Source organism: Aotus nancymaae, unplaced genomic scaffold, assembly GCF_030222135.1.
Source record: "Aotus nancymaae isolate 86718 unplaced genomic scaffold, 86718_ANA_hifiasm-v0.15.2.pri h1tg000025l, whole genome shotgun sequence".
Lineage (NCBI taxonomy): Eukaryota > Metazoa > Chordata > Mammalia > Primates > Aotidae > Aotus > Aotus nancymaae.
Genome location: NW_026988438.1, coordinates 31,839,184 through 31,862,585, shown reverse-complemented (window position 1 = coordinate 31,862,585; position 23,402 = coordinate 31,839,184). Strand labels below are relative to the sequence as shown.

The following is a 23,402-nucleotide window of genomic DNA, read 5'->3' as shown; positions in this document are numbered from 1 at the left end:
TTGCATTCAGGGAAAGGAAAAGTTGTAATACTTCACAGGTTTCATTCCAAGAAGTCCTATCTACTGTTTGCTGTGCATTCTAGGGCACAACTCTGGCAGTACGTATTGCAGACCTAGCACCTGCTCACAAGACCCCGCCGAGGATTTTTGAAAATGGGCTGCTGCTCCTGGTGATGTTTGCAGTTCTTTAATTCTGCAGGCAGAATGAGAAGCTGCTGTTGTGGGGCAATATGAGGCGTGTCAGAATTTCCCACATTGTTATGAAGCTACCATGCAAATGTAAATGTTCCCTAGGATGGAAAACAGAAAAGCCATCATCTACCTCATGTCTATATCAAGTGGGCCAGGACAGCACCTCTGGAAAGAGGTGGAGTTAATGGGAGAATATCCCAAGACAAGCAGCAGAAGGAGCTTCTTCAGGATGGCCCCTAGGATGGGAATGGGTGTGGCAACTCCAGTTACAGGGAGATGGGTTTCAGTTCCCCACGAGGAGGACTCAACAAGAGAAAATGACAGTAGGAAAGTGGCCTTAGGAGGTCATTAATTCTACTGTGAGGAGCAGCTTGAGACAATGGTGAGAACTTCAGAGGCCGTGGCCAAGAGCAGATCCAGAACACAGTGCATGGGGACAGTGTGAGCGGGTGCCCAGCCTCCTGAATGGAAGTCATGAGTTGCTAAGGAGGAGTGCTTACCAGTGGGATAGAAATGAGCCTGTGAACGGCTGTGGCAGACAAGCCATGAGTAGGATGTGGCAGGCTCATTTCTGGGATGGAGATTACCTGTCACAGGCTGCTTCCAAGGGCCGGGACCAGGTCCTGTCTGCCAATGATGCCAAGCACCTTAAACATAATGCCCAGTTCCTCACAGGGAAAGGTCACAGTCACTGCAGGCTCCTAGCTGCACCTGGGTGGCAAGTTCTTTGGGATGTTGTCACGTAGACTAAAGCATCAGATATGCGCTTGAGTAAGATAACCTTGACTGTCCCAGTCTATGAGGACGAGGGCAAGCTTCGATGATTGGGTCTGGGAACAGAGACACGGAGCATGGGGTCTTACCTGTCTGAGACAGAGACAAATCTGCTCGACCAAGGATTATGGGCAATGGGTTCAGTAGGCACCAGAGTTGGGGACAGGAGGTGCTAAGAATACTAGTCCAGTGCTCCTTTGTTAAATCCTGACGCCCACAGGTCAGTTGAACTTCCTCTTAGTCTCCCTTGAGACTGGATCTCACTTTCACGGAGATGTGTAGTTATCAGCTTGTGTCCACCTGCCTAGAAGGCCACATATCAAGAGCTGACATTTATTGAGAGCTGACCATGTGCTAAGTTCTTTATAGCTAGCTTCTCCTTCCATCTTCACAACTGACCTATCAGGTAGTTGTCATTATTCTCTTTATTTTGCAGACTAGAGAATTGAAATTCAGAGAAACTCAGCCTGTCCAAGATCACGTAGGTCTTAATGTAAAGAGCAGACGGATAAGGTGGAGCTCAGATTCAAAATCCCATGCTCTCGACGATGTGATCTCCTAGAGACTATATCTTTTCTTCATTTAGGTCTCCCCAACACCTAGCATGGTTCCAGGCAAGATAGGCAGCTGACAAAAATTATATTTGATAAGTAAGTAGGACCAGGCGTGCTGGAGCATACCTGTAATCCCAACTACTCAGGAGGCTGAGGTGGGAGGATTGCTTGAGCCCAGGGGTTCAAGGCTGCAATGAGCCGTGATTGCACTACAGCATTCCAGCCTGGGCAACAGGTGAGACCCTGTCTCTAAAACATAAATAAAATTTAAAAAGGTAAGAAAGTGGACCATCTGTGTACCTGCCATGCTGTGTGATTGCAAAATCTAACAATTACGCCTACGGACTTACTGAATCCTGTTGTGCCTGGGGGAACAACGTAGAGGCAGAATGATGGCAAAGAAAACGCTCATTGGAGAAATTAGCTCAGGCAATTAAGAGTTTGCTGGGTAGTCCTGAAATTATAGCTTGTGTTTAAATATATGGAAACAAATTTTAAAAATTAGAACCTTGATTTTTTTTTGGCCACGTAAACATAAATTTATACATGAATAAAAATTAACGTCTCTGCCAATGAATGATACTAAAACGCCATGCTATTCTTGCTTGTTATTTTTGTCACCAGAAAATAAACCATATTTACATGATTATAGAACCATATGCTTTTCAGAAATTTTAGATTCAGATTTCATAATGTAATAAGAGCTGGCAGTTACATAGCACTTACCATGTGCCAGACACTGTTCTCAATTGTTTACAGATGTTAACTCTTTTAATCCTTACATACTAATAATCCTTAGGAGGTAAGCATCATGATTGTAAGATGCAAGGAAATGGAGGCACAGAGAGGTTAAGTGACTTATCTGAAGTCACATAGCTAATTATTGAAAGAACCAAGACTCTAACCCATATAATCTTTTTTTCCAATGTGATTATTTGTTTACTAAATTTAACATTTTTGTGAATATAGTAGGTATGTATATTTATGGGGTACATGAGATTTTGATATGGGTATGCAATGTGTAATAATCATCGCATCATGGAAGATGGGGTATCCACCCCCTCAAGCATTTATCTTTCATGTTACAGGTAATCCAATACTCTTTTGGTTATTTTTAAATGTATAATTAGATTATTATTGGCTATAGTTACCCTGTTGTGCTACAAAATACTAGATTTTATTCATTCATTCTAACTACCTTTTTGTATCTATTAACCTTCCCCATCTCCTCCATCTACTACCTTTCCCAGCCTCTGGTAACTATCCTTCTACTCTGTATCTCCATAGGTTTAATTGTTTTGATTTTTAGATCCCACAAAGAAGAGAGAACATGTAATGTTTGTCTTTCTGTGCCTGGCTTATTTTACTTAACATAGTAACCTCCAGTTTCATCCATATGGCTGCAAATGACTAAATCTCATTCTTTTTTATGGCTGAATAGTACCCCATTGTGTATAAACACAACATTTTCTTTATTCAACTGCAGATGGACACTTAGGTTTCTTCCAAATCTTGGCTAATGGTGAACAGTGTTAAAACAAACATGGGAGTGTAGACATCTTTTCAATGTATTGATTTCTTTTCATTTGGGTTTAAAACCCCAGCTGTGGGGTTGCTGGATCATATGGTAGCTGTATTTTTTAGTTTTTTGAGGAACCTCCAAATGGTTGTCCACAGTGATTGTATTAATTTACATTACCACCAACGTGGATGAGAGTTCCCTTTTCTCTCCATCCTCACCAGCATTTGTTATTACCTGTCTTTTGGGTATAAGCCATTTTAACTGGGATGAGATCGTATCTCATTGTAGTTTTGGTTTGCATTTCTCTGATAAATGATATTGTGCACGTTTTCATATGTCTGTTTGCCATTTGTATGTCTTCTTTTGAGAAATGTCTTTTCAAATTTTTTGCCCATTTTGTGATTGGATTATTACATTTTTTTCTAGAGTTGCTTGAATGCCTTATATATTCTGGTTATTAATCCCTCGTCAGATGGGTAGTTTGCAAATATTTTCTCCTATCCTTGGGTTGTCTTTTTACTTTGTTGACTGTTTTCTTTGCTGTGCAGAAGGTTTTAAACTTGATGTGATCCCAATGGTCCATTTTTGCTTTGGTTGCCTGTGCTTGTGGGGTATTACTCAAATTTTTGTCCAGGCCAATGTCCTGGAGAGTTTTCCCAATGTTTTCTTATAGTAGTTTCATAGTTTGAGGCCTTAGAGTTAAATCTTTAATCCATTTTGATTTGATTTTTGCATATGATGAGAGATGGGGGTCTAGTTTTATTCTTCTGCATATGGATTTCCAATTTTCCCAGCGCCCTTTATTGAAGACATCATCTTTCCTCCAGTTTATCTTCTTGGCTCCTTTATTGAAAATGCGTTCATTGTACATGTGTGGATTCATTTTTGGGTTCTCGCTTCTGTTCCATTGGACTGTGTGTCAGTTTTTTTTTTTTTGAGACAGGGTTTCACCATATTGACCAGGCTGGTCTTGAACTCCGGATCTCATGATCCACCCGCCTCAGCCTCCCAAAGTGCTGGGATTACAGGCATGGGTCACCACACCCGGCCTCTCTGTGTCTGTTTTTATGCCAATAGCATGCTCTTTTGGTTACTATAGCTCAATATAATTTGGCTATTTTGAGTCTTGTGTGTGAACCCATATACTCTAAAAGACCACAGAGTGCTACAGAGCTAGGGCTTATTGGGCATTCATTGCATGCTGTATTTCATCTTTATCACAACACTGTGTGAAAAAGAATTGTTTTGTCCATTTTATAAATAATAAAATTCAAATTAAAAGAAGCTTAGAAATTTGTCCAAGATAAAACAGATGGTTAAGTGCAAAGAGCAAGGCAGGCTCTATAGAGACTCTCCTGGTATCCTTGCCATCATCGCACACTTCCAGATATGCTTTTTTAGTTTACACTGAGTTTTTAATTTATCTTGTACACAACCAATCAATGTTCATAATAGAAAAAATATAAAATATAGATACAAAAAAATGCCTTATCTCATTGTCTCGCTATAACCACTATTAATCTGTTAATGCTTGTCATTTCTTATATATAAAATCACAATGAGATAAAACACAATTTGTCAATTATTAAAGTTTTTGACAAAACCTTCAATGGATAAACTGATTCTTTACATTTAAAATAATCACTCTGTTCTATAAAGCAAACCAAAACCAAAACAAATCTAACCTATGGAGAGAGAAAAATTTTATTTGACATGCTCTCCATCCCAACAAAAATGATCTCTAACCACTAAATCCAAAATATGTCATCTGACAGCCAAAGCAAAAAAATGAATAAAAAGAAACATAGTGGAGATTGTCCCAGGTTTGGTTATATGGAATTGAAAAGGCGTCCATATCTTGTTTTCAGGATAAATAAGTGTCTCTTCTGATAGAAGAAAAGTAGTTTTATTATTATTATTATAGCTAATGTATATTGTATATTTACTATATACTAGAAGCTATTCTCTGTACTCTATGTATGTGTGTATGTCTGTATATACTCATTTAATCCTCAAAAAAGCCTATGGAGTAGATATTCTCTATTTATAGATGAGGAAACAGGCACAGATAAGTTACCTCCCCCAGGTTACACAGGTGTGATTTGACCTCCAGCTACATCTATAGTGCTGGCCGGTGGTGGGTATGTCACAGGGGCTGTGTTCTTTGTATCCCTCACCCCAGGACAACATTCTTACTTTACAGGGAAGTCTAAATATTTTTTTATGCATGGGATAGGCTGTGTGGTTTATTTTATGAAAAGGTGAGCATCTGCATCATGTCAGTTTCTGTCTTGGTCCTAAGATGCCTTTAACCCTCCCAGGTTCCCCAAAGTGAATTACTAGGACCTTCACGTTTCACTTGAGGAAGGAGGAACAGATAAGTCAATGGCCCAGGGTCTCTCTGTGCAGCCTAGAATCCCTCAGTGCTTCTCTGTGCTCTTAGAATCGATCCTAGCCCTGGTTGATTTGAGGCTTGCCTGCTGTTTTCTCTTACCTGGGGCCCCTCTCTCCCTTGTGGGCCATGCTGCAGCCTCGCCAGCCTTCTTTCAGGCCCTTAGACTTGCCAAGCTCTTTGCTTTTGCTGTCCCTTCTGCCTGTACCACCCTCCCCTGCTCACTCTTCAAATGGCTCCTATGCATTTGTCAGGCCTCAAACCAAATGTCACTTGCCCAGAGAGGTAACCCTTACCTCCTCCTTCAAAGAAACTTCCCCAGGAAGGGTGTGGGAAGTTTGCTTGAGGCCAGGAGTTCAAGACCAGCCTGGGCAACATAGTGGGACCCCACCTCTACAGAAAATAAAAAATTAGCCAGGCACAATGGTGCACGCCTATGGTCCCAGCTACTTGGGCGACTGAAGTGAGAAGATCGCTTAAGCCTGGGAGATCAAGGGTGAAGTTGTTTGTGAAGGTACCACTGCACTCCAGCCTGGGCAACAGAGCAAGATCCCATCTCCAAGAGAAAAACAGCTTTCTTGTGCACCTTCCTCTCTTTATCACATCACCCTCTTTCTCTCTTTCAGCGAACTCTCCAAAATGTACTGTTACTTTTCTTGATCACTTTTTTGATTTCTGTGCTTGTGTTTTTTGCTTATTTTCCTTATTGTCTCTTTGCCCTGTAAGGTAGGCTCTGTAAGAACAGAGGCCTCCTCCTTCTCATTCTGTGTTTTCTGCCCCACATCTGACACAGTGTCTGGCCCTGATAGGTCCTCGGGAGACTTTTGCTGGAAGACTGAGTCTTCTGACCGAAGATGGGAAAGATGAGGAAGACAGACTTTCCCAAGCGCCTTCAGAACGCTGACCCTGCACTGTGCTCGGCTGAATGAGGCTGGAAGCAGCCAAGCCCGGGCAGGGATCTGAGGTCAGTGGATGAGAGCAGACAAAGGCCGCTGTCCTGTGTCTGGAAGGGCCCAGCGCCCAGCTTATTTGGCCAGATGTTCTTGGGAGTGTCTCATTGTCACCTTTGGGTCCATGACCCTGGCCCGTGGCAGGGAGCCTCCCTTGTACTTTGAAGATTTCTAGCGAGTGCTTTAGGGTGTGCCTTTAAGTGGCTTTTGTGCACTGTGGAATTTGGCTCCTGACAGCCTCATTTTTAAAGGACTATCTGAAGCCTGGTTTTGTTGTTTGCTTTTGCTTTTTCTTTTTACCTTAGTCCACCGACTCACCTGTTTCAGAGGGCATCCAATGCTGATACTGAGCAAATTCTCTCCCTCTGAGAAGTCTGCTGGGTGTTGGGCAGCTGGGGAATGAGACTGTGGAGAGGAGAAGTTTTATGCTATTCTTTTTGGAGCTTCCTTGGAGTATTAGTAGTAGAAGAGGGATTGCAGGAATGGCTTGGGACGTCAGGACTGGTCTGTGTAGGAAATCTGGAGAATAAGTGAGTCTGGACCTCAGGGTGCATGCTGAGGAATCCTGACCTCAGTTTCCGCGGGTGTTGACTGGTAACTATTGGTTTCAGATGCGAGATGGGAGTCTTGCTCTCCCCGTGTGTGGGAGGTGCCCCGTGGGGCTGTGTTTTGTAGGCAGCGAAGTTAAGGCTTGCCCAGAAAAATAACATGTTTTCCTTGCCTGGTGCTTGAGCTGTTTGCCCGATGACTGGCTGATTGGCGGTTTGGGAAGAAAGGAGACACTGGTTCACTGGGGTGTCCGGGGGATTTGTGTGTGTTTGTGTGAGTAGTTTTTTTCTGTTTCTTTGGAAACAGTAGAGGATGGATGAGGAAATAACGATCATACTACTGCTTATAACTTGCATTTAAGGTCCTTGAGGCATCTTCCAAACATTAACTTGATGTTACTGTTTAAATAATCCTATCACTTTGAGAAGACCAGAAATCCTTTGATGTGGATATTGAAAAGGTGGATAGGAACACTGAGGGCTTTGCATATAACTGGGAACTTTGGCATCCTAACTCATATTCTAACTGCTTTACCCTGTGCTGGGTTTTCCTACAGAGGCACTTAGTGGAAGCGATAAATCAAAGCTGTATCTAATCAAGGCTTTCTTTCAGCCTTGACGGAAAATGCTTTTTTGAGGTTAAAAATGCCTGACACATAGGATGTGATGGTATGTGAAAGATATGCTTTCATTAAATAAAATTTTGACTACTCCCAAGCATTAAAAATTCAAAATCTGTTAGGCTTTCCACACGTATGAACCTTTCTGCATTGTGAGGTGACCAGATTTTAGCAACAGAGGTCTTGGAGTTATTCATCTTTAGCTCCCCAGTACCCCGAGTTAGGAAATGCTGCTATTATTGAGACATCAACTCTCTCCACTTTTTCAAGAGGTTGAAATGACTAGATCATTGATTATATTATGACTTCCTTTTACTCGCAGCTAACTAACACTTCATGCCTTATTCAGAAGTATTTGTTTTAGGCCAGGAATGGTGGCTTATGCCTATCATCCCAGCAGTTTGGGAGGCTGTGGTGGGAGGATCACTTGAGTCCAGGAGTTCAAGAGCCTTCTGAGCGACATAGTGAGACTCTGTCTCTATTTTTTTTTTTTAAGTAGCATTTTAAAAATTAAATATCACATGGAATATTTGGGAAGTAAAAGGAGAAAAAGTAAAGAAAAAAGGAAGAGTGAAAATAAGAATAAGAAAATATAGTTTGTTAAGGAAAATGTAATAATAAAAGGAAGATTCGACTTCTTTTTTGATAGCTCAAGTGAAGAGTGGATATAAAGAGGGTGTCACAACCTGATGCCTCCAGGTAAGCCTAAAGCACCTGCTGTTAAGAAGGCTGAGTTTCTCATCTTATCCGGGAGTTCAGTGCCTTCTGAACTCTCCTCTCTTCCTGCCTGGCTGGTGTTGGGACTGCGGGGACAGGGTAGCCAGGCACATCTTGGGGACATGACCTTGCCAGCAAAGCATTTTACTTGCATTCTGTGGTCAGGAGCCATCTTCACGAAGGAAAACAGACACGTGCAGCTCTGGCTCTGGCCCCTCCAAGCTCAGGGTGAGGAGTCCCTCTTCCCTGGCTTGCTCAGCCAGCAACAGCCAGACTTTACCCAGGGTCAAGTGACCTATTAAACCTGTCTGTAGGCTGACAGTTGTTTAACCTTTATAACAACTGTGAGAAGTAGGTATCATTGTCATTGTTGTAAAAGAGCCCAACGTGGTGGAATGAAAAACAAACAAGCAGACAAAACCTACCCAAGCTTATAGGTTGACTGGTATGTGGCTTAGCCAAGTTGGAAAACAGACTTGCCTCCAACGTCCTTCTCAAGATCATGGGGAAGACAAAATAATTCTACTTGAGAACCTTCAAGTAAAAGGTTGGCAGAGAAGGATTTGCTTGATAATTGATGGATGATCAGAGAATCATCAAGTCAGGATCTCTTTAAAGATCATTACCTTCAACATCCTTTGGAATCTTTCATCTCAGTCTCTCGACACATGCCACCAAGTGTATCCGTAATTGTGCCGTGCACCACCTCTGCAACTCCATGTCTGCAAGCTGACTGTACTGTAAAAACAGCAATCAACAGTTCACAGGTCTTTACAGTTTATGAAGTGCTTTCCCAAATATCCCACTTGATCCTCCCAATATCCGTGAGTCAGATAAAATCAGTATCATCTATAGTCTCTTTTTATAGGAGAAAATTAATATTCAGAGGAGTTAAATAACTCACCTAAGATCCCACAGCTAATGAGCAAGGGAGCTGAGATTTAACTGTTTTCTAACATAAAATCTGGTCTCCTAATCACAATGTTAGGTTTACCATAAATAACGCAGTTTTACTTTTCAGCATTAAAAGCAAAATAAAGCCTAAATTTAAAAAACAAACAAAATCCTTTCTTCTAAAAGAATTAAAGGATTGCTCCAGGGGTTATATGTGTGTGTGCACCTTGAACTGGCATCTTATGAGAAATATTTAGCTGTGAAAGGAGAAATGATATGATATTCGATGTAGTTAATAAAACAGTCTTGCTTTCTCATGGCCTCTGAACTCTCAAAAGACGACTAAAAGTACTTTATGATCATTAAAATTCTCCTTTCCACCCTAGACATCTGGGCACATCTCCCTTCCCTACTAGAGAATCAGTGCTCAGAGGGCAGGGACTGTTTGTGCCAAGCCTTCATTCTCCTAGCATGGGTCCTTATGCCTGGTGGGTGCTCAGCAAGGAATGTGGGGAAGAAATGAATGAATGAGACCTGTGTCCTTGGTTTCTGATTCTACCCCTGGTGTGTGCCCAAGTTGAACTGTGTTGGAACAAGTTCACTGTGAGGGGTAATCAATCACTGTCCACAGCCCACTTTGCCTGAAGCAGTCTGTGAACAATGTCTCATCAAGGGCAGCCACAGTTTCCTCGTGTGGATTTGGGGGCTGGCCTTTTCCCTTCCCCTTTCTTCAGCCTTTCAATAGGCATGTCTGATAGGCCTTCTCCAGTGTCCCTCCTGGGTGCTGCCGGCAACCACTTCCTCTATTTTCTTTCCTTTTCAGAAGGATCCAGGTTCTGGGTTTTTCCCAGTATATGACCTACACCCCCTGAGCAAAGAGACCACATTGATGCCTAGGCAGGACTCCTAGGTTTGGGAACACAGGGGCATTTAAAGAAATCCTCTTCCCTTTTCATGCTGATTTGGAGTGTGGATTCGAAAATGGTGCTGTTGTTCGGGGGCCTGAGCCCTGCGGCGTAAAAAGAGAAGGCCTTGCGTTTGTTTATTAATGGCTTGGACCTTTGGATGAATTGGAGTCTGGCACAGTGTTAACCTCTCGTGGGTGGTGGGGTTCAAGGAAAAGGTCTTTTCCTTCCATCTGCTTTTTCCAGAGCGTTTTAGTGGATTTGTAGGCTTTAGTGAGTGATTCTTTTGTTTAGTAGGACGTTGAGAAAGACATGAAGGACTTTTCTAGTCCGTGGAAATAATCTAGCAATCCCCGAAAACACAGCTTATTAGCTGGGCATGGTGGCTCACACCTGTAATCCCAGGACTTTGGGAGGACAAGGCAGCAGGATTGTTTGAGCCCTGGCGTTTGAGACCAGCCTGGGCAACACAGGGGGACCCCATCGCTACATAAGGTGAAAAATTAGCCAGGTGTTGTGGTGCACACCTGTAGTATCTCAGCTATTCAGGAGACTGAGGTGGGAAGATCCCTTGAACCCTGGAGTTTAAGGCCGTATGAGCTGTGATCACAGCACTCCAGCCTAAGTGACAGGGCAAGACCATGTCTCAAAAACAAGCAGACAAACCCCCCAAACCCCACACAACTTATTTCTGCACTTTAAAAATAGTGATCCTTAACTCTGGTGAACCTTGTGTAGAGAGGTGGGCTTAGAGTTTTGTAGTTGCTTCTTTATGAGATCGGTGTCCTCTTCATGTTACAATACGAGCTAGGCATGAGTTTTGAGTCTTAAGCCTGTTTATCAGAATGAAAGAATCCCTGTAAAGTGTGTGAATATATATACATATTTATATATATTATATATAAACTTCTCAATAAGAAAACAGGCCACAAGAAAAAAAATATGTAGATGTGTGTGTATTTTTGCTCTTTTCGGCTGATGAAGCTTTCTTACTGAGAAGTTGGTTAAGAGGCAAAAGTTCCCCTGATAAGTGTTCCGTGAACGGAGGGCTAGTGGTGCCAGCAATGTTAAAGCAGAATTTAGAAGCTTGTGATGTTTTCTATTTAAGTAGAAAAAAAGAAAGGAAAACACATTCTCTATGATGGAGCTGTCCTCTCAGTAATCATAGAAAATAAACAAGGCAATTATCACAAGTGAAAAAGCATCAGAGCAGGAGACGTATTTCGACGTTAGGGCAACTCTTTGTTTTGCCACTGTTGAGTCAATGCTGCTCTAGATAAAGGTTAAGTTATCTGGACAGTGGGAGCTGTAGGTGGCCAAGCCAGATGATTTACCTAGAAAAAGCCACGCTAATTGATAGCAGCTTAGTCATCTCCCTCCTCTGTGGATTGAACTGCAAGGCTAGGCTTATGCTTAGCTGAAATGTTGGCAGCAGACCCCAGCCCTCCCTCACACTGAGAGGGAATGATAATTTCACATACTCTTTTGAATATTCATAAAGTTTTAATTGGCATTGAATCTGGCCTTGTCATAAGCTTAACTTTGCCCGAGTTTTTCAGAGCTCTTAGAAAAGTATGAAGAGGTGGGGACGCACTTAGTCCCTACTTTCATCTCCTCTTCTGTATGTGGTCTTTGTTTTTATTGTCTCACTCATGCTGTTGTCTCATTCCTAATCTGCCTTTTACCCTAAACTGGGTGGCATGGGCGAGGCAGTTGTGGGTACTTACACTATAATTATTCTTGCAAAAGCCACACTACTGGCTATCAGATTAGGAGACTCCAGTGTTGCACGGAGCCAGCCATTCTGTGCATTGCAGAATATCCCATATCCCTGGCCCCCACCCACTAAATGCCAAGGGTGACCCCTCAGAAATAATAGCAACCAATAATTGGCTTCACATATTTCTAAATCCCCTTCCTGGGCCACGCAAGGAAATGATGCCTTTTCCAGGAAGGCGGCTGAAAATGCACCTTTTGCTAGTATTTAAAAAGAGAACCTTGTTCAAATGATGAGAGAAGCTTCAGAGGGCACAAGATTTTTGCCTTAACATGGTCTTTAAGTGACCTCCTAGTACTGTCAAATGTTCACACACTTGACATTTGAAGCAGAACGTGTTAGGAATCTGAATCAAGGCTTCGGTATATTTTTACCCCGTGTTCAACAGACACTGTGAGCTGGCGCAGGCTCCAAACACAACTGCTGGCTACTTTAGAATATAACCTGGGAACGTCCCAGCTTTCTGCTAGGGTCAAGGGAAAAAAGCACCCGGTTTGATACCATCATTCTCAAGTGTCTTTCAAGAGGAAGTTAGTAATGGTAATCATAAGAGTTAATGATAAGATGAAATAGTCTCTTTCTGGTTTCGCCGAGAGCAGAGTGGTCTGGCTTGGGCATCACTGGGTTTGATGCAGTCTCACATGTGGTAGCTCACATTCATGCACAAAACGAAAATTTTCAGTGGTTCTGAGTATGACTTCAGCCCATACATTGGATGGACCAAACATATATTGTTGCTGAAGATACAGATACTTATCTAGAATAAAAATCCAAAAAAATCCCTTAACATTATCCAATAAAAGCATCTGCATGTGTGAAAACTAAAACTAGACTAAAATGTTGTGACTCTTAAGAATATTGAAAGATAATTATTTTACATGAAAATAGTTTAAAAATCAACGATGGGCATTTGGGTTGGTTCCAGGTCTTTGCTATTGTAAACTGTGCTGCAATGAACATTCGTGTGCATGTGTCCTTATAGTAGAACGATTTATAATCCTTTGGATATATGCCCAGTAATGGGATTGCTGGGTCAAATGGAATTTCTATTTCTAGGTCCTTGAGGAATCGCCACACTGTTTTCCACAGTGGTTGAACTAATTTACACTCCCACCAACAGTGTAAAAGTGTTCCTATTTCTCCACATCCTCTCCAGCATCTATTTTCTCCAGATTTTTTAATGATCGCCATTCTAACTGGCGTGAGATGGTATCTCAATGTAGTTTTGATTTGCATTTCTCTAATGACCAGTGATGATGAGCATTTTTTCATATGTTTGTTGGCCTCTTGTATGTCTTCTTTTGTAAAGTATCTGTTCATATCCTTCGCCCATTTTTGAATGGGCTTGTTTGTTTTTTTCTTGTAAATCTTTTTTAGCTCGTTGTAAATTCTGGATATCAGCCCTTTGTCAGATGGGTAGGCTGCAAAAATTTTTTCCCATTCTGTTGGTTGCCGATTCACTCTAGTGACTGTTTCTTTTGCCGTGCATCATTCTCAGCAAACTGACACAAGAACACAAAACCAAACACCACATGTTCTCACTCATAGGAGGGTGTTGAACAAGGAGAACACATGGACACAGGGAGGGGAGCACTATACACGGGGGTCTGTTGCGGGGGAGTGGGCGGGACAGTGAGGGGGGGAGTTGGGGAGGGATAGCATGGGGAGAAATGCCAGATATGGGTGAGGGGGAGGGAGGCAGCAAATCACACTGCCATGAATGCACCTATGCAACAACTTTGCATGTTTTTCACATGTACCCCAAAACCTAAAATGCAATAAAAAAAAAAAATCAAATGCCATCAAAATGCATTAAAAAGTATCTAGAGGCAGAGCAGTACCATTTGGGAATGTGTTCCAATTCTGAAGAGGCAAATTTTACTGTAGTAGGGCACAAAGTGGGGAGAGAAAACTACACTGCTGAACTTTTTCTTGGATTTTTTAAAAGGCAAGCTGCTTTCCACCAGTATGAAGAATGGATCCAGTTTGGCATGAATTTCTTTGCTATCATAGTTTTTTTCTCTCCAGAGTTCAGGGGGGCAGTTATTTTAAATTACAATGAAATACTTTCTTTTCTGGAAAAATAAAGATGACAGTGTCACCCTAAACCTTGGCTAGCTTTTGTTCTAAGTTTTCTGTTTTCTTTCCTTTTTGTGCACAGTGAGAGCAGGTAAAAAGGAAGCGAGTTTGCCACCATTCAGCATGTTTCTGAGGTTTTGTGTAGTCCCACTAGAAACAAGCCAAATGATTTGGTTACGTTCAATATTTCCTTCAAAACCTAAGAATCTCTACACTAGTGTTTTGTTAACCACATACATGTCAAATAAACTTTTCTTTTTTTTTCGAGATGTGATGTCTTCTGCAAAAAAGTGTATTGTACTAGATGGGAACAAGAGGACAAGGACCTAAATGCAGTACACGCACCTTCAGGGACTTACTCAAGTGCTTATTACCAAGTATGTTCTGAACTATTGAACCCATAGAGAGGAAAGTTATAAGACAGGATTATGTGAAACAAAAGTCAGAATTAGCCAGCAACTTTGAAAAAAAAGATCTCCTATCTTAAGAAACATATGGAAAATTTAAAAAAAAAGAAAAAAAAGAGGAATCTAACATATGAAAACCCAATCCCACTGGAATGTTTTTCTATACACAGCCTAAGCGCCACATAAATAAAACCACAAACCTCTGCAGAAGGACGTGAGAGGACGGGAGCCCCTGACACTCCTGTTAGGGCCCCCTCTGGGAAGTAAGATCCGGGTTAGTTTCCAGAGACAAAAGATGTTTGGAAATCCCTCCTCCTGGGAGCAGTGGGCCTCATTGGAAGGGAACTTCTGACAGCCCCTAAGCATGATACAAAGTGTGACACAATCCCCAAGAGGGCTGTGATTCAGGTTGTAGGATTCTGAGCTTTTGGGATACCAGGGGATGGCAAACATCTTTTAAGAACAGGGATAGTCTTCTGGTTTGAACGGAATAGCGATCTTTAACCGCAGTGTTATGTGTCAAGTTCAGGCCTTCCGGGGGAGACTTTTGGCTCTAAACTGCCCGGGAACACACCCTCTTCATGCCAAGTTCTGGTGAAATGTTCACTTACAAGGCACAGCCCCACTCTTGGTCTTTTTCCCTGTGTAAATCTCTGGTTTGAAAACCTTGTAGCATTCAGGCGTTTCAAGCTTGAGGGCTGAAATGTCACTTTTAAAGCAGGGTTAAAAAGGTCACACAGCTGCAAATAATAATAGCCCAATGAAATTCAGATTCTCACTGCAGCCCGCTTCAAGAATAACACTGCAACAGGAAACAAGGCCACTAGATCCTTTTACCAGTAACGCTGGTTAAGAACACTACTGATAAAACGGTATGTGCATGTGTCTGTGTGAGAAAGAGAGACAGACAGACATAAGGAGACAAACACAAAGGGAGGAGAGAAAGGCACACACAGAGGAACAGACATGCAAAGAGACAGGGAAGATATACACAGAAAGAGACTCTCACACAGAAAGATATAAAGACATACACAAAGTAATTGATTTTCTTGGACTCAAATTCAAGGTGTTTATTTTTCTATTGGAGGTTACGATATTCAGGTTTGAAAAATAAAGATATATGAAATCCAGAGGGCTTACTTTGCAGTTAGCTTCCAATAGTGACATTTTTCACATAATACTTCTTTGAATGGTCCTGTCCTACGGTGTTTTTCTCCAGTGGCACTGTTTTACAGATGAGCAAATAAGATAATGAAAGATGCAATATCCCTTCCAAAGAGAGAAATTCTTAGCTCCAAATTGAATATATACTTCCTTCCCAACAGCTAGCCACATGTGGGGATAACCTACCTGCATCCTTGCTTTGAAAGTAGAACCAGGCATCTTAGAAGAAAATAAATTGAGAGTGTCTTTTTGGTGAATATGTGTTGGGTGATTATTGTGTGTGTCCCCTCGCCCTTCTGACAGATGTGTTGAGATAAATACTTGCTTCGTTTCAGAAACACGAAGTGCAAATTGGCCATGGCCTTAACTAATTTAATTAATAAACAACATTTGTTCCCAGGAAGAAAGCAGGATTGATGTGGAGTGTCACACAGTGTGACTAACTCAAGGTGCTCGTGTTTCCCAGCTGTTTTTGGCACTTCAGGAAGGGCCAGTTTCCTCCTCTAGAACCGTTCTGAGGGTCTCATAAGCACAACAAAGTAGCAAGGTCTGTTTCATGTGCGTCCTGCCAAGAAGGCTCTTCCCACACTCACAGTAGAGTGAGAGATGCTGACAAATGTTGTCAGTATCACGATTAAAATTCGAGTTCCCCTTTCAAATCTATAATGCACTTATTTCCCAGTTAACAATATCAGAGGTGAGGGGGACATAGCCAAATTATTGCTAGTGCTCACTGATACTCATGATTTCAGTTTGTAGCTTTGAAGTTCCCATAACTTTTGGTATTTATAAGAGCACATGCCAGGTTTTCAGATTAGAACAGCACTTTTAGTGTCTTACTATTTACTATTGCAAATTCCATATCGCTGTGGGAATCCCTCTGCTGTGAATGGAGGAAACTTGTGCCATCCCACTAAGATTAGAGTTTGATGTTAACTAGGGATTAGTAATGGCTCTCTACAATTTAGATGGGCAAGCATCACTCTTGACTGATTACAGCAAACCAGATGATGTCAGTTTTTTCCCTCTGGGCTTAGTTGTTACCCTTAAGTTTAAAATAGGTATTTACAGTATATTGTGTAGGTTGTCCACGTTTTCAGTATCATTTGCTTTTTGCAGTGCTTGCCTTTCGTGAAATGGTATTTCCAAGTATATCCCTAAATGGCTGGCAAAGCATTTGAATGGATTGCATGAGCCATTGTGGATGATTTCCCATTTTAGACCAGGAATTTGTGGGGTCAAATGCTGAACAATGAAAGAAATTCTTGCTCATTGCGAGGCCAGGGAATCCTGTGGCAGTCGAGGGTTTGAATTGTAAATCAAGCTTGTCATCTCCTTGTCAACCATGAAAAACCTCAACTCAGTTTATGTACTATTAGGGTTGTTATCAGAATTTTTTTGGTTATCTTCCCAAAATTTGAAGGAAATTAACCTCACGGGACATTTTTTTCTAATTGACTATTGAATCTGAATTTTGGAAAAGAGAAACAAAAATGAGTACTGTTAAGAAACTACTAAATGATGAGGCAGCATCTGCCACAATTATGACAGTGTCTAACCAAAGGTATGGGACTACTCATTGTCTTTCAAAGGTTGCTTCATGGGGGTCATACTCAGCCCACAAATAGACTGGACTTTAATTATGTCAATGTCTATGGCAACAGTAATGAACAATTTATAATGATTAATACATTTACATGTGAAATTGAATAAAACTAGATTCATTCATTGTTTCTACGGAAAGCATCATTGACTTTTTTTCATTAAATCTGGAGAGATTTCTTCTCTGGCCATAACTGGCACCAGGTAGACTGAGTGTTCCCCAAAACTACTTACCTCACCAGTAACTTGATTCAGGGCAAACATCGTTTGAAAACCACTGCCTGAGGAGTAAAGAACGGGTGAGCTGTTTGGGGCAGTGCATTGTGATGACTCAGGATCATTATCCATTCCACAAATATTTATAGAACGCCTACTATGTAAACTCTATGCAGTGGAGCCCAGGGTATAGCAGTTGCCAAGCAAAACTTGGTTCATTAAAAAATCCAAGCCAGTAAAACAGCTGAATGGGAAATGAGAGGATGAGGACTGAGGGAGAACAGCCTCCTTCAAATCCTGTCTGAGTAATTTGCCCCCACCTGATGAATGGTAAAAGAATCTATGTAGGGCTTTATTTAATAAGAGTCTGTTTGAGAGAATAATTATTACAATATGTGCTAGAAAAGAACCATAATAATAGGCCATAAAAATAAACCATGGCTCTTGACTAATACACTAGACCAGATCATACTAGTTGATAAAAGTAATAAAGCCTATGTGGTAGAGAGGTACCATTTAGAAAAACTATTGCAAACACCTACACAGAAAGGAATTAGCAAGGGAGTGCTGTTTGCAGAGGGCTAAATGTGGGAACTGCAGTGCATCAGAATAAAGCAGTTGAAGTTCACATACTTATATATACACACCCACTCACTTTAGACCTTATTAATCACTGAAAACTTACTTTAGCAACTGCCACTCCATCTGAAGACTTTTATTCCAGTATTATGTTGCTAAAATCTATTTTGTCCATGGGATCCATGGCATGTAATATATTGATAAAGACTCACTTACAATTTAAAATAGTAACATTACAATTGTAAGTCAGTAGAACCTGTCAGTGACTAAACTCTAAGTGATTTGAGGACAGATGGTATTTCTCAACTTACATCTTCTGAGGCATGATTTCTTACACTGATGTATCTCAGTGGCTAACAGATTCAATTTATATTCCTCTAAACATCCACATCATGAAGGCTCGATTAAGACAGTAGAATCTATGTGGCTGAGCCTGTGCTGTCTTCAAGCACCAGCATCATCGTGTAATTCTAAGATATTTGCTGCAGCTCATATGTAAATGCAGCCATTAATTAAGATAAGGCGAAAAATGTTGATACCAAACAGAATTGTTAAAGTATTAGCATTATAGGCCTGAATTTCTGGGGAAGGTCAGTACATTGGTGGGCTAGGGCTTGGGATGGAGTTGGGATTATGGTAGAAAAATACTTTCCCCTCATACTTATGTGTCTGGGCCCGGTCAGTCTCTTCCCTACTTTGCTTGTTAATGAATCTCTTTAAATTGTCATCAGTAGCACTTCCAGTCTTGATCATTTCTGTTACTTGGACATTAATTATTATTAATTACCACTTTTAGATGTAGGCCATGAATGTGCATATATGGAACTTTCTCATTTTACTGTTATGAAATCTAATGTTACTTGGTAAGAATAACATTCTACATTAGCAACTAAAGCTCGTAAGTGGTATCCAAGAAAGAGTCACCTTGGGCAAATAAGATAGTACTTTATATTTAATAATTTTATAAATAGATAATATTTAATATTAGAGTGAGGTTTCAGTAACCCTTACCCAAAAAACGCCTCCAAATGACACACAGATATACAGACCTTTGTCCACATATGAAAATATCTACCAGGCCCTGTAGCCAATATGATGAGGAATGAGGTTGCTGAAGGTTGGTCTTTATACCCCTCTTATTAAGGTATGGACCTTAGGCATGGAGCAATTAAATGATCTGACAATGGTCAGGGAGAAGAAGGCTACTGAAATAGTGAAAGAGTTTAAACAAATTTACTAGAAAACTAAGACATAGTTCATTAATGGATAGCCTGACAACTCTGTTGCTTATTCTATCTTGGATCAAAATCATTTTAGCTTTAAAAATTACTATACTTTAAATTCTGGGGTACATGTGCAGAATGTGCAGGTTTGTTACAGAGTGTACACATGCCATGGTGGTTTGCTGCACCCATCGACCCATCATCTACATTAGGTATTTCTCCTAATGCTATCCATCCCCTGCCCTCCCTCCCAAGTCCCCAACAGGCCCTGGTGTGTGATGCTCCCCTCCCTGTGTCCATGTGTTGTCATTGTTCAACTCCCACTTATGAGCGAGAACACATGGTGTCTGGTTTTCTGTTCTTGTGTTAGTTTGCGGAGAATGATGGTTTCCAGCTTCATCCGTGTCCCTGCAAAGGACATGAACTCATCCTTTTATATGACTGCATAGTATTCCATGGTATATATGTGGTACATTTTCTTTATCCAGTCTATCATTGATGGGCATTTGGGTTGGTTCCAAGTCTTTGCTATTATAAATAGTGCTGCAATAAACATACGTGTGCATGTGTCTTTATAGTAGAATGATTTATAATCCTTTGGGTATATACCCAGTAATGGGATTGCTGGGTCAAATAGTATTTCTGGTTCTAGATCCTTGAGGAGTCACCACACTGTCTTCCACAATGGCTGAACTAATTTACACTCCCACCAACAGTGTAAAAGAGTTCCTATTTCTCCACATCCTCCCTAGCATCTATTGTTTCCTATCAGCTTTAAAGTCACCCCTTATTTTGAGACTTAGTAGTAAGTTCTCAGTATTCATAGTGGGGAACAGAGATGGTCTATGATCTGCAATGGCAAAATCAAATGAACAATGAAATGTGATGTTATTTTAATTGGTCAACACTCTCAGACAAGGGCAAGCAGAAAGATTCCAAAGATATTTGTGTTTTCTTTCTTCTTCTAAATATAATACAATAAAGGATTTTACACAATATGGTTGATACAGGAAAGCTATAAAATTATGCTAGTCACTGTATTGATGGGTGGCCAAATGAAGAGTGAAAATGCATCACTGTGAAAGTCGTATAATTGTGAGAAATAGTGATTTGAATAGGTTTACATTTTTAAATTTCCTTTATATTGTTTTAAAATATCTGACTGACAGTGTTATCTGAGGCAAGTCTTTTCACTTTGTGCTTCAGAAAAGTGAAAGTTTACATATATTTTCCCAAAGAATGTTGTTGAAAACATTAGTGTTTGCGGGGAAAGGTGTAGCGACATACAAAGTACCATATAATTGGTGTTGGTTGAAAGATAATGACGCTTCCTTCAGGCAAAGGGTGATTATTCTATGACTCCAAGCAGAACCTCCTATTTCAGGAGCCAAGGTGACTTGTGAATCCTATTCAAATCACCTACAAGTGGCATTTTAAAGAAGCAAATGACTTTCTGTGTACACAGTAAAAGCAGTAGGTTTTAATTCAGTAATAGAGCCATATACCATTAGCAGCAATATAACATGCAAATTCAACTCTAAAAATGGTAAAAAAAAAAAAAAAAAAAAAAAAAAAAAGGGGGATATGATATAAAATATTATTTAAGTTATGTGACTTAAATTTGCATAGTTATTCATATGATTTATATATATGTATGTATGTTACTGTGTGGATTGGTAACCACAAAACCATGTATGCTATACTTATATAGGCTTTTGGGAGGATTTGCAAAGGTAATTTTGACTACATTCAATTTTTGCCTAATGTATGCACCTTAGAACTGAAATACAGAAGGGTGTGGTGGCTCGTGCTTGTAATCCCAGCACTTTGAGAGGCCATGGTGAGAGGACTGTTTGAGTTCAGGAGTTCAAGACCAGCCTGGGCAATATAGCAAGACATTGTCTCTGTTTTTTTTAAAAAAAAAAAAAGAAAAAAGAAAACTGAACTGCTACATAAGAAAAGACAAAGTATAATTTAGCATATGTCTGATTTTTATTTTTGAGATGGAGTCTTGCTCTGTCACCCAGGCGGGAGTGCAGTGGTGTGATCTCAGCTCACTGCAACCTCCCGTCTCCTGGGTTCAAGCCATTCTCCTGTCTCAGCCTCGCAAATACCTAGGATTACAGGCCTGTGCCACCACGCCCGGCAATTTTTGTATTTTGGGTAGAGACAAGGTTTCACCATGTTGGCCAGGCTGGTCTCAAACTCCTGACCTCAGTGAAGATTACGTTAGTGATCTAACATTAGTAATCTGCCTGCCCCAGCATTCCAAAGTGCTGGGATTACAGGCATGAGCCATCATGCCCCACCTATCTGATTATAGTGTAAGGTTTTTTTCCTGAAAGCTATGGTATTCCAAATGATGTATTTGGATCAGAGGGCAGCAACCTTAATCTAATGTTAATTTCAAATCGGCTTATAAAGCCAAATTAACAAAATAGCCAACATCAAGTTTTTGCCATTTTTGGATTTCTATTTACTCCTGCATAACTTGGATAACTTTAGTTGAGGCACATCAAATGCCTGAGATGAGAGGGAATTGAGGACCACAGTTTGCGGCCAGAATCACTTGCTAAGCTGGCGCCACAGCTACTTTGTAGTCCCTTGGGAATGCTGAAGCTTGCTGGGGTGGTGGTCGGTGTCCCATTTCACCTGTTGCTTAGGGTTGGCATTTCACACTGGCAATTACCCAGTGATTGCCACCTCTCTTGCTGTCCTAAGTAGCGAATCCCGAAAGCTTTCAGCAGGACTGAACAAAGGTAGGGGTGCACTCTGCCTGAGAATCTTCCTGCACAGGTGTGGTCTTTCCTGGTAATAGCACCCACCAGGTGGTTTTCCACAGGTAGGATTTCTGCTGTGAATGCTCCATAGCACGTTTCTTCAAAGTACAGTCAATATGCACCCAAGAAAGGTCAGTAGGGGCCCAGCCTAGGTGAGCCTGAACAACTACAGCCAAGCAGGGCGTGTGCTCATTCGTGTTAATGTTCTGCTTATCTAATTTGGTATTGGTGTAGAAAGGGGGCTCTGAGTGATTGCCTCTCACATTGCTCAGGTAGAAGCAGAAGGTATTCAAGATATTCATGGATTTCTGTTTTCCTTCCCCCCTTTCCCTCTGATCCTTCAGATTTATGAGGAATCCAAGATGAATTTGGAGCAGGAGAGGCCATTTGTCTGCAGTGCCCCAGGCTGCTCCCAGGTGAGTGTGCGGATCCTCCGTGCTCTGACATGCAGAGTCTACTTTCTGAAAGGGAAGCAACTCTCACCCAGCAATCATGCCCTCCCTGGGCTTTCCTTCTTTACCAAGACACCACCAAGGTCCTCCTCGCCATCAGTTTCATGATCATCATCATCTTCATTGCCATCATTATATTCAGTTTTGAATAGTTCCAACTACTTCCCTCACATCCCCTGAAAGGTAACAATGTTGGACATTTCCGCCCTTAACTTCCCCCTGGAAGCAAACCAGATGTATCCCGCCTATCAAATGTGCAGGGCCATCATTTCAGAAAGAGGGAAAGAGAGTGCTTACTTTTACAAAAGCCACTTAAATCCTGGCTGGGCTTCGAGATGACTGATGAAATAACTTAACATCCTAGGTTAAATTTTATTTTGTTTTGTTTTCTAATTTGAGTAAAAAAACCCCCAAACTCCCTATAACTCTTCTAGAGCCTACAGTTTTCCTATGCATCTAAACTTTAAGAGGGGAAATTGTCCTGCTGTGTTGCATTAAATCTCTTTTAGCCTCTGACGACTTCCATCAAGTGGAATTAGTGTGAGAATTTGATGAGATACTGCGGGTAGAGTGTTTAGTATAGCGTCTGCACACAGTAAGAGCTCAGTTATTGTCCACTGTTGTTACTACTGTTGCTGCTGCTGCTACTGTTATTATACTGGAATCTACCTCTTTGAAAGAAATTAGAAACATTCATCACCTAAAATCAGAGTTTTTCACTTTACCTTTAAAACGTGACAGTGACCTTTTCTACTCCTGACGCTTTGAGTATCTCCACATTGCAGTAATTGGCAAATGACTACACACGGTTCCTCTCATGCCTAGATCTCGATTTTGTGGGATATAGGGCAAGTTTGGAACCTAGAGCACAGGCATCTTTCAGATGTGGCCAGTTACACTCTTTCCCTGACTCTCCTGCCTGTTCATGTGGTGGGATTGGCAGTAGCATGTAGAGCAATGCCTAGCAGTCAGGTGAGAGCTGATACCCATTGAGGACCCTTCTTATTAATCTCCCCATGGAGTTTGTGGAGGATTCTGGGAGACTTTTGGAGGGA

General features: G+C 41.2%; 1 protein-coding gene across 3 annotated transcripts in view; it reads left to right on the top strand.

Annotated features, from left to right (window-relative positions):
* CREB5 (cAMP responsive element binding protein 5) overlaps positions 1–23,402 on the top strand; it is a 422,757-nt gene that overhangs the window by 57,462 nt on the left and 341,893 nt on the right. For all 3 annotated transcript variants that reach the window (XM_064380525.1, XM_012447789.2, XM_064380526.1), the window contains exon 2: positions 22,240–22,311. In XM_064380525.1, the coding sequence (XP_064236595.1) occupies positions 22,258–22,311 (54 nt within the window). In that variant the 5' untranslated portion in view covers positions 22,240–22,257. The remainder of the gene's footprint in view (positions 1–22,239; positions 22,312–23,402) is intronic.